Source organism: Amblyraja radiata, chromosome 21 (assembly GCF_010909765.2).
Source record: "Amblyraja radiata isolate CabotCenter1 chromosome 21, sAmbRad1.1.pri, whole genome shotgun sequence".
Classification (NCBI taxonomy): Eukaryota; Metazoa; Chordata; class Chondrichthyes; order Rajiformes; family Rajidae; genus Amblyraja; species Amblyraja radiata.
In genome coordinates this window covers 38,551,734-38,563,931 of record NC_045976.1, presented here as the reverse complement: position 1 = coordinate 38,563,931, position 12,198 = coordinate 38,551,734, and the positions used below count along the sequence as shown (strand labels likewise).

The 12,198-nt window shown below is 49.7% G+C and overlaps 1 protein-coding gene across 20 annotated transcripts in view; it reads left to right on the top strand.

Annotated features, from left to right (window-relative positions):
• The window catches only part of tasor2 (transcription activation suppressor family member 2), a 129,425-nt gene that overhangs the window by 71,731 nt on the left and 45,496 nt on the right, over positions 1-12,198 (top strand). For 19 of the 20 annotated variants that reach the window (XM_033040114.1, XM_033040112.1, XM_033040125.1 and 16 more), the window contains exons 12-15: positions 5,555-5,627; positions 5,719-5,793; positions 7,896-8,915; positions 10,805-11,873. In XM_033040114.1, the coding sequence (XP_032896005.1) occupies positions 5,555-5,627; positions 5,719-5,793; positions 7,896-8,915; positions 10,805-11,873 (2,237 nt within the window). The remainder of the gene's footprint in view (positions 1-5,554; positions 5,628-5,718; positions 5,794-7,895; positions 8,916-10,804; positions 11,874-12,198) is intronic. The other variant, XM_033040111.1, reaches the window with a different exon arrangement.

Here is a 12,198-nt window from a genome sequence, read left to right as displayed (position 1 = left end):
TGTACAAACTCCATACAGATGGTGCCCGTAGGCAGGATCGCTGTAAGGCAGCAACTCTAGCGCTGTGCCACCATGCCGCCCTAACCAGTAGCCACACACTGCCCAGTTAATCCGCGCTGATGGGGAAAGTTATAGAAGCAATAATCAAAGATGGCATTATTAACTGGACAGATGTGTATTAATTACTGAAAGCCAGCATGAATTTTTTTAAAGGAAAATTGAGTCAAAGTAACTTGATTTTTTTAATGAAATAACAGAGGATTGAGTTTAGTTTAGGGATACAGCACGGAAACAGGCCCTTCGAGTCCATGCCGACCAGCGATCCTCGTTACACAAGCGCACACCCTGCACACTAATGACAATTTACAGTTTTTACTGATGCCTATTAACCTACAAACCTGTACGTCTTTGGAGTGTGGGAGGAAACCGTAGCACCCGGAGAAAACCCACGGAGGTCACAGGGAGAACGTACAAACTCTGTACAGGCAAGCACCCATGGTCAGGATCGAACCCGGGTCGCTGGCCCTGTAAGGCAGCAACTCTACCACTGTGCCACCGTTCCACGCTAAATTTGATGAGAGAGAAAGGTGATTGATGTGATATATATGGACATGGAATGGGCAATTGTTGAGATGCCACATAAATGTTTAAATTTAGAGGTATAGCAGAGAAACAGGCCCTTCAACCCACACCGTCCATAGATCACCTGCTCACACCAGTTCTACGTCATCCCACTTTCTCATTCATTCCCTACGCACTAGGGACAATCTAGAAGTCAATGAACCTACAAACCTGCACATCTTTAGGATGTGGCAGGGAACTGGAGCACCCGCAATAAAACCCACACAGTCATAGAGAGAATGTGCAAACTCCACACATACAGCACCCGAGGTCAGGATTGAACCAGGGTCTCTGGTGCTATGAGGCAGCGGCTCAACCAGCTGTGCCACCCAAAAGCCTCGTCATCACAATTGAAAGCCATGGGGTCATGGTCATATGATTGGAAAAATCAGCTCGTGCAGGAGAAATTCATCAAAGGGTTGTGAGCTGAAGACAAAGTAGATAGAAATAAACCATTCTCAATGGTGACAATGTCAAGATCCAGGGACATGGGTGACTGGCAAAAGAACCTGAGGTAACTCTAGGACTTTGACCTATCCATGTCCTCCAGAGATGTTACCTGATCTACTGAGTTACTCCAGCACTTTGTGGCCTTTTGTGATTTTTAAGGGCGCTCTCTTTAGATAGGATGCGAGGAAGAACGTCTTTAGTCAGAGGGTGGTTAGTTAATCTGTGGAACTCATTGCCACAGAGGGCTGTGGAGGCCAAGTCAGTGGATATTTTTAAGGTAGAGATAGACAAATTGGTGTCAGGGTTTATAGGGAGAAGGCAGGAAAATGGGATCAGGAGGCAGAGATCAGCCATGATTGAATGACAGAGTGGAGTCGATGGGCCGAATGGCCTCATTCTGCTCCTGTAACTTGTGGAAAGATGCATTTCATACACACTGAACGGACCACTCCTTCCACCACGATGTTGGCGGATCTTTGTGGGTTGAATTTGAATTAGAAATTAGAAATAATCCAAGGGTTTTGCCTGCTCCGATGCCAACCTCGGCCGAGCTCTCCTACCTCCTTTGCCCACCTCTTTGCTCTCGTGCACCACTATGTGTTCTGTTCTTTCACAAGGATTGAACCTCCCCTGCTCGCCTGCCTGGGGCTGTGCGAATGCCTGCGTCGTCCCGGCCTTGGCCAATGGCAGCTGGTTGTTTGTCTCCTTGTGATGCAACAATTGAAAGGTTACCCCAAAGTGCCACCGGCCGTTATCTCAACTGATTTTAGAATGAGCTGCCGTTCAGGTCGAATTGTACTGGGATATTGATCCTAGGTGGAAGAAGATCAATGAGCTGTAATGGAACACCCCACGGAAAGGCCGTAAGGGAAAGGAGTAAAATTAGGCCATTCGGACCATCAAGTCTACCCCGCCATTCAATCATGGCCGATCTATCTCTCCCTCCTAACCCCATTCTCCTGCCTACTCCCCATAACGTCTGAAGTAAGTAGAGAGAGAAAGATACAGCGCAGAAACAGGCCCTTCGGCCTACTGAGTCCGCGCCCACCAGCGATCACCCCGTACACTAACACTCTCCTCCACACACTAGGGACAATTTACAATTTTACCGAAGCCAATTACCCAACAACCGTGCATGTCTTTGGGATGTGGGAGGAAACCGGAGCACCCGGGCAGAGAAAATCCACGCAGGTCTGTGGGAGAACGGACAAATTCCGTCCAGACAGCACCCGTGGTCGCGATCGAACCTGGGTCTCTGGCGCTGTGAGGCAGCGGCTCTACCAGCTGCACCACCGTGCCGCCCCTGCGGTGTTGAAAGTGACCACAGTACACCCAGTTCCGTGAGCCGCTAGCGTCCTGTGGTCTTCTACACGCTGATGGAGTTTAGACATCAGTGGTGGGGAAGATGCTGGAGACAATTATTAAAGAGGTAATAACGGCGCATTGCGATAGCAGGAACAGGATCGGTCCAAGTCAGCATGGATTAATGAAGGGGAAATCTTGCTTGACTAATCTTCTGGAATTTTTTGAGGATGTAACAAGTAAAATGGATAAGGGAGAGCCAGTGGATGTAGTGTACCTGGACTTTCAGAAAGCCTTTGATAAGGTCCCACACAGGAGATTAGTGGACAAAATTAGAGCACATGGTATTGGTGGGTAGGGTATGGATAGAAAATTGGTTGGCAGACCGGAAACAGTAGAAATTAACGGGTCCCTTTAAAAATGACAGGGTCGGTGCTGGGATCCCAGTTATTTACAATATATATTAACGATTTAGATGCGGGAATTAAATGTGACATCTCCAAGTTTGCGGATGACACGAAGCTGGGCGGAAGTGTGAGCTGCGATGAGGATGCTATGGGTGACTTGGATAGGTTGGGTGAGTGGGCAGATGCATGGCAGATGCAGTATAATGTGAGGTTATCCCCGGAAACGACGACGCGATGCACACTGTGACGCGTCGCGGGCGACCGATTCTGTCAACATGTTGGACGCCGACAGAAGCCATACGTCGTCTTGACACACGAGCGAAAGATTCACTGACACACACACAATGTTTTTCATCTGTAGTTATTGTATATTCGAAAACAGCAGGTTTGGTTGGAGTTTTCTTTGCCATTTCAAACTCGCTAACTTGGGAAATTTTGAATGAACTCAAATTTTGTTCCTGAAAAATAAAATGATTAATGACATTAGTGAATGAATAGTGCCTGAAATGCAATTATTAACATCTTGTATATATCACAAAATACAGGGTTAAAGTACAGTAAATGGAAGCACTGATATACTTTACTTACCTGTACTAACTCACTTTAGTAGTCTCTATTCATTGGTAATAATTAAATAATTTGAGGAAACTTGTTTTAAAGGATTAAGGGTGTCAAGGGAATGCAGCGCCCCCCCCCCCCGTTAGTTTAGGTCAGCGGTGTTTACTGTACTATTACCTAAATGAGCCCTAACCTTTTTTTCCCTTCATTACCCAACCCCACACTAAGCTTTTAACCTAGAATATTGTGTCAAGCATCCGACTGAAAGTAGAAACTATCGTTTGTATTGACGGAAAATTACCAAATCCTTTGACGCTTTGCCAAGACTAGTGTTTACTGCTGTTGTGAAGGAATCCCTGACAGACAGGAAGCAGCATGTGTGGCTGGGAAAGCACATCTCGGACCCGCAGACCCTCAGCACAGGAGCGCCGCAAGGCTGCGGTACTCTCCCCCGTCTCCTCTACTCTCTCTACACCAACGACTCCACCTCCCCAGACTCCTCTGTCAAGCTTAACACGGATGACACAACCCTGATTGGACCGATCCAGGATGGGGAGGAATCTGCCTACAGACAGGAAGTGACACAGCTGCCATCGCAACAACCTGGAGCTCGATGCTCTTAAGACGGTGGAATTGATTGTAGACTTTAGGAGAGCACCCCACTCACCATCAACAACACCACTGTCACATCTGTGGAGTCCTTCAAGTTCCTTGGAACCATCATCTCCAAGGACCTTAAATGGGGGGGCACCATCGACTCCACAGGCAAACAGGCCCAACAGAGGATGTACTTCCTGCGGCAGCCGAGGAAACACAAGGTGACACCGGACTGCCAAAGCTGCCACAGCCGGACATAAAAACAGCTTTTTTTCCACGAGCAGTAACCAAAAATCTGTAGCCTCCTTTTGCTCTGGTATTTTATTTCATTCATGTTTAAACTGTAATGTTTTATTCTTAATGTTTTAATGTTTTATGTTTCATTCTTAATGGTTTATTGTATGTCTTGCTGTTACTTGCGAGTGGAGCACCAAGGCAAATTCCTTGTATGTTTACATACTTGGCCAATAAACTTATTCATTCATTCATTCATTCTGACGATTTCTTATGCAGTAAATCATGAAAATTCGTAATCTGTATTAATTTATAATATATTTCCCCATAAATGAATGGCTAAATTTGCCTTTTGAATTCAGAAATTGTCCAGACATGTTAGCAGGTGGAGGGAAATCAGCTGGTGGCACAATGGGCTAAGTGTTCGGCTGGCAACCGGAAGGTAGCTGGTTCGAATCCCGCTTGGAGTGCATACTGTCGTTGTGTCCTTGGGCAAGACACTTCACCCACCTTTGCCTGTGTGTGTGGATGTAATTATGTGAAGCACTTTGGGGTCAATGCAAGTTGACTAAAAATGTGCTATATAAATAAAGAAATTTAAATTTGGTGTTGGCGTTAGTTTACGTTTTGTTTCTCGTCGTTCTGCCACCAGGTGGCAGCACCGATGTGATTTCTCACTCTCTCGGGCGGGAATGAAGTATGCGGTATGTTTTAATGAGATGCACAATCGCGAAAGGAAATTTATTACCAAGGTTCCGGGTGGCCTAGTGTGAATCACGAAAGGTTACTCGACAGCAAATTATTAGGAAAACTAACAATGTTATGGTTTATGGCAATGGGAATTCAATACAAAAGTTGGGAGGTCAATTTTAGGTGGCACTAGTAAGTCAGCTAGAGTACTCGTCTACACGCGATCTGATTTAACTAAGGACGTTCGCGCGCGGGAATACGTTCAGAGAAGGTTTAACTGACTAATACCTGGATTGTTTTCTGAGGAAAGATTGGACAGGCTTGACTTGTTTCCACTGGAATTTAGAAGAACGAGAGGTGACTTGAATGGTGATTAAGATCCCGTGGAGTATTGAGACGGGACGGAAGTCTGAAAGTGCACACCTCCAGATTCAGAGAACCTCATTGAGAGACCCTTGGACTATCAATAATTGGACTTTACTGGACTTTATCTTGCACTAACTGCTGTAACCCTTTATCCTGTATCTGTACACAATGGACAGCTGAGTCTCTTCTTTGACTGGATAGTACGCAACAAAGTCTCTTCCTCAATGCACGAGAGCATAATAAACAAAATGAAACTAAACCAAAGGGGATACTTCCTTGAACTGGGAGGATCACCACAATTTTACATGTGTACTTTTATTTATTTCCAGGCAATCGTAAAATGCTTACAGGACCAGGGGCTCCTTATATTGTTCAGCCATCCTGTTTGCAGCACGACGGGAGGTAAGTATACACATAAAAAGGGAATTGTAAATGTTGGAGCTATTATACTGAGGAGACTCTTCATAACAATGGGTATTTTGTTATATTGCAGTAAGCAGCAAGATTGCCCCGTGCACAATACAGGCTGTCTTCATTTTTAAATCGCCAAGAATATCACATCTTAAAGGTATTAACTTTCTTTTTATTCTTGACTTGTAACTTCATTTTCTCATCTATAGGGGCGTCCAAAGATGTTGGGTAGTTCCAGGCTCCTTAATTGCGATGTTTAAAATGGTCTGGAAAAGCTGACCTTTCATCAATTTCTAAACGGTAGAAGGTTGACCCTAGACTTGTAATTCCCCATCTCATGGAAATTCCTGTGTATTAAAGATAGGCGCAAAGCACTGGGGTGGGTTGGAGTAGACTTGATGATCCAAACGGCCTAATTCTGCTCCTCGAACCTATAACCATATAACAATTACAGTACGGAAACAGGCCATCTCGGCCCTTCAAGTCCGTGCCGAACACTTATTTTCCCCTAGTCCCTATGAACTTATGGGTTAGGCAGAATATCTGGAGAAAAAGGATGGGTGACGTTTCTTCAGACATTTCTGTATATTCTGTATATTCAGATTCATGCACATTGATGGCGTCGACATGGAATACCCACCTTGGCAGTGAATGAAGTGAGGAACATTTGGTTCAATTGGAAAAACAAAATCATCTTATGGATCAGCTTTTCCCCGTCCCAGGGTGTAAATGTCAAAGATAGTGGGAATAGCTATAAGGTGAGAGGAGCCAAAGGGGTGGTGAATGCCCAGAACATGTTGCGCAGGGATAGTGGTGGAGACAGATATGACAGTGGCATCATAGGAGGCTTTACAGATGGATATGCAGTGAATGCATGGACATGGTTTACGTGCAGACAGAGGAGATAAGTTTAACTTGGCACTGTGCTTGGCACAGATATTGTCGGCTGTTCCTGTACTGGGCTTCTCTATGTTCTATAATGAAATGGATTGCACAGAAGTTAAGCTTGGAGGGGCACACTGGCGCAGCCCTAGAGTTGCTGCCTCACAGCGCCAGAGACCCGGGTTCGACCCTGACAATGGCTGTTGCCTGTGTGGAGTTTGCACGTTTTCCATGTGACTGCATGTTTTTTTTTCCAGGTGCTCCGGTTTCCTCCCACATTCCAAAGACGTGTGGCTTTGCTGGTCAATTGGCTTCAGTTCAGTTCAGTTTAGTATATTCTCACGTGTACCGAGGTACAGTGAAAAGCTCCTGTAAATTGTCCCTAGTGTGTAGGATAGAACTAGTTGGTTGGTCGGTGTGGACACTGTATCTGAACTGATGAGGATTTCCCCTGGCTCCCTCTCTTTCCAAGATGTGTAGATAACAATTTAATGGGTGTGCCATGAATTGACCAGTATTATTTATAGTCTGAGGGACTCAGTAGTGAACAGTCACCCACTGGAAAAGCTGTCAGCCCTGATGTTTGGCATTGCTCTTGGTCTTGTCTTCTGTCCCCTAGTGGCAAATTGTTTGGCATCGGTAAGGGCCGCTGGGTGGTAGCTCTTGGTATTGCTCCTTCCTTGGCAAGTCCAAATGTAGAGAATGATCAAACCTGGATGGTTTTCTCTACAGTCTAGGCTTATCCTACGTTCCCAGTTAACCCAGCGGGTTAAATTGTGAGCTCTTTGCTTGTCAGCTTCGGTCAAATTCGGTCCAGATGCCTCACCAAAGGGCGGCCGTGTGGCACAGCGGTAGAGCTACTTACTGCCTTACAGCGCCAGAGACCCGGCTTCGCACCTAACTACGGTTCTTTGTCCGTACGGAGTTTGTACGTTCTCCCCGCGACCTGTGTGGGATTTTCTCCGAGATCTTCGGCTTCCTCCCACACTCCAAAGGCGTGTAGGTTTGTAGGTCAATTAGCTTGGTATGAAAATGTAAATTGTCCCTAGTGTGTGTAGGATAGTGTTAGTGTGCGGGGATCGCTGGTCAGTGTGGACTCAGTGGGCCAAAGGGCCTGTTTCCACGCTCCATCTAAACTAAAGTAAGGCATAGATAAGTGTGGACAGTCGGAATCTTTTTCCCAGGGTTGAAATGTCCACCATCAGAGGGCACGATTAGTCCGGGGTACTTTTTTAATCGGAGTCTTGTTGGGGGCCTGGTTTTCTCCGAAATCTTCTGTTTCCTCCCACACTCCAAAGACCTACATGTTTGTAGGTTAATTGGCTTTGGTATAAATGTTTTTATACATTGTTTTATAACAATTGTTTTTTTGCCCAGCAGATGTTGGCCAGCAAACCCGCCCTCGACAGCGCTCTCCTTTCTCGGCTAAGATAACGCCGCTCCTCCCGGCTGTTGACTACGCGCTGGCGGCAGGCCAGGGTCTGGCAGGGGACCAGGAGACTCCGCGCAACAAGTCGGTCGAGGACCGCCTGGGCGAATACTTCGAAATGTCGTCGGAGGTGCCGCGGAATTCCCGCCAGTCGTGCCGGATCGCGGGCGGCGTCCCTCCGCTCTCGGACGGGGACTCGGCGGCCGAGGGAGGGTCGGCCAGTCCCGGAGACTGCCAGGGGTCGGCGACCTCCCAGCTCTCCCCCTACCTGGCCGACCCCGCCAGCTACATACTCCCCGTGGCGACTGTTTTGAAACTGCGGGCAAACTACCTCAAGTTGTGCCAGAGCTCCGGCGACAAGCACAAGGTTCCGCGCACTTCGAGAGCAGCGTCCGCGGCGCCCCGGGCGAAAGACAGCCTTAACCCAGGGCAGGTACGCGGCCGAAGCCCCAGGACTCGGTGCCGACCGGCAGACGGTGACACCCCCAGATCTGGGGCGAAGTTGAAGGTGAAGGTGGTGAAGGCGACGGCAAAGGAGCCGGCAAACGGAGACCCAGGGGCCGACGCGGGAAAAGCAAAACCAACCAGCAAACCCGTGACGGGCAAAGCCGTCGGCAAGGGTGCCGGCAAGGCGAGGAATAAAGCCAGTGCCGCGACCACCGCGGTTGGCCGAAAGCCCGCCAAAGTGGCAAAGTCGGCAATCCTGGCCAGTGGTGATGGTGGTACCAGCAATCCCGCTTCCCCCGGTCCGGGCCGAACGACCAGGTCTCTGTCTGCCCGCGCTAAGAGGGCAGCGGCGGAAGAGCTGGCCAAGGGCAGCACGGCAGGGCAGCCTGCCCCCGCGGAGGTCAACGGTGAGGAGGTGAAGGAGACCGGAGAGCCTCTTAAACCCAGCCCGGCATCCACCGCCAAGGCAAGGAAGATGGTGACAAGGAGGGCCGGGGCAAAAAAACAGAAACCACAAACAGGTATGGGGAACTTCAGTGCTGACCCCCCCCCCCACCATTCCCCCATCCCCCACCGCGTCCTCCAGAGATGCTGCCTCATCCGTTGAGTAACTCCATTATTTTGTTTAGTTTAAAGATACAGCATCGAAACGGGCCCTTTGGAGAAAAGAAGTAAAATCAAGTGACATCAGAAACATAGAGAAATAGGTAGACAAAAAAGCTGGAGAAACTCAGCCGGTGAGGCAGCATCTATGGAGCGAAGGAATGGGTACCAGCTTGCCACTGCAATCACAAAAAGCCCTGACTAACACTACAGTGTAGAGCAGGAGATGCTGTGAGGTGTTAATCCAATGGGCCGGTTATCTGGGTGTCAAACCTGCCCTGACATCGCGGATCACCCCCTGTGTCCCGGCCCACATTGATCCCACAGCCTACATCACAAGGCCAGATTACCTACTCTCCGTCACACTGTGGTTTGTGGGAGGTTCACAAGTGATAGTAGAATTAGGCCGTTCGGCCCATCGAATCTCCTCCGCCATTCAATCATGGCTGATCTCTGCCGCATCATCCCATTCTCTTGCTTTCTCCCCATAACCCTTGACACCCGTTCTAATCAAGAATGTGTCTACCTCTGCCTTAAAAATATCCACTGACTTGGAATCGACAGCCCTCTGTGGCAATGAATTCCACCAAAACTACCCCTCCGACTAAAGAAATTCCCCCTCACTTCCTTTCTAAAATAGCGCCCTTTAATTCTGAACTAATTCGGTTGCTACAGTGAACTACACCCCAAACACCAAAATAGCCAGGTGTTCCAACTCGGAACATCTTCCAAAGTAGTGGCAGTCTGTTTGTGGTATGAAGAAAGTAGTCCTCTCTGATAGTTCCGTGGTCTATTTGGCTGAAGGATGGGAAATATGAGATGCATTCCCCATTGCAGAGTAGGGTGATGGCCTGAAAGATACAATAGTGCCGTTTAAGAGACTTTTGGATGGGGCACATGGCAATGCAGGGAGTGGAGGGATATGGGTAATATGTATGCAGGTAAGGGTCGGTCTTAAACTGCTTCCTCTCACCCAAAGTGCTGGAGTAACTCAGCGGGTCAGGCAGCAGCCCTGGGGAACATGGTTAGGTGACATTTCGGGTCGAGACCCTTCTTCAGACTGGTTATAGCTGGGTGGGGGGGAAAGAGAGAAGAAAGCTGGATAAGGGGAGAGGCAGGGACATTGTGGCAGGTGATAGGTCAGCACAGGCGAGGGGAGTGAAGGGGGGGGGGGGAGGGGGGGTGGTGATCGGTAGCTGGTCGAAACAAAGGCCAAAGATAATACAGGAAGGGAAGAAAGGTGAAGAGTTGCGGATTGTTCAGCCAGAGGGAGGAACATTTTCGGGTGAGGTGAGGGTTCAGTTGAGGGGAGGAGTAGGTGGGAGTCCAGATTAGGCATGGGGGGAGATGGGTGGGGGGATGAAGGGAGGGGTGCTCTGCCATATTGTTTTTGATATACCTGCTATGGGGGGGAGGGGGAAAGATTTTGATTCTATGGGAATCGAGAGCTGGCATAGGTTTAAGGTGAAGGGGGGAAGATTTTGAAGGAATCTGAGGGGTAACCTTTTTCAGGCAAAGGGTGGTGAGTGTACGGAACGAGGTGTCGAAGGAGGTAGTTGAAGCTGGGACAATCGCAACATGTAAGAGGTACATAGATAGGACAGGTTTAGAGGGATATGGGCCAAATGCAAGCAGGTGGGACTAGTGTAGATGGAGCATGTTGGTCGGTGTGGGCAAGTTGGGTCGAGGGGCCATTTTCCACGCTGTATCACTCTACGATTTTTGTTTCACGGATTCTGTTGCTTTAAAGGCAGTAGTTGTCTAATTGTGGATGATGACCCTGTAAACATGTCTGCTTGTGCTGCAGGATTGGACACCGAGCAGAATTCAAGGTACGGTGTCTGTACCTGGAGCTTTGTCGAGGGCCAGTCTGGTGACAGCCCGTCCACCTCCCTGCAACCCTTCACCTTGGCCATCAGCCAGAACGAGTCGCAGTCGCAGAACGGTTTGGAGGTGGGGAACTGGCAACTGGAAAAGGGCCTGGAAACGGACGCGCTGAGCATCCTCGCAGACCTTGCGATTAGTTCCTCCATCAACTCGCTGCCAAGATCCCAGCAGGAACACGCCTTGCACCTTGCGTCTGGCCTGAGCGCGCCCAACATTGGGGGCGACAGGCGGTCGGACTGCCCCCCCAATCCGCCTGCCGGCGTGGAGTTAAACGCGGCCGAGGGCAGCCAAGCAGGGGGCGGGTCCGTCTCTGCGACGTTCGGGGGGGCGCCAGGCGTCGCGGCCGTCTCTCCCTGCGCGGAAACGTCGCAGGTTCCCAGCCCCAGGGCCCAGGCTGGGGTTCGGGCGCAGAAGGAGCAGGCGCGCAAGACCCCGGCCCCTCGACGCATCGCCATGTTAGTGGCGGACCACTCGTACAGCCGGCCGCCCGGGGCGAGGGAGGCCGTGCGTTTGGCCGTGGCCGAGCTCGTGCAGGAGGATGACTACGCCGCCGCCATCGGTCAATGCACGTCGGCGCCGCTCAAGAGAAGGCGGAGACGGATGCGCCCCAAGGTGGCCGCTAAGGTGGCCGCTAAGGTGGCCGCCAAGGTGGTGGCCGCCAAGGGCGAGGAGCGGGGCTACGAGGAAGGGACGTTGGTGGGGAGGGTTCTGCCCTTCAGGCGAGAAGACAGCAGTGGGATAAATGTCCCCGTCCCAGACCCGCAGAAGGAGGGTGATGCCATCTCAAAACTTGCCTGGGCTCCTGATCACAACCTGACAGAAGCGGGGCAGAGCAGGTTCGATGAAACCTTCCAGCAGTCTCGCTGCGTGCAGGAGGAGAAGAACACCGTGAAGGTGACGTTTGAGTGGAAAGGACCTTATCTGTACCAGTGGGACAGCAAGTATACCAATGATCCCAAGGAGAAGTCTGTCAATCGGGCATTGCATGGGTAAGAGTCCAGCGATCCCCGCACATTAACATTATCCTACACACACACTAAGGACAATTTACACACACACCAAGCCGATTAACCTACAGTACAAACCGGTACGTCTTTGGAGTGTGGGGGGAAATCGAAGATCTCGGGGAAACCCCACGCAGGTCACAGGGAGAACATACAAACTCTGTACAGACAGCACACATAGTCGGGATTCGAACCCGGGTCTCTGGCGCTGTAAGGCAGCAAATCTACCGCTGCGCCACCGTGCCGACATTCTGATCTTCTAATCCCAATGTCTTGTGTCGTTAACGATCGTGCCAGCCCTTGCGCTTGT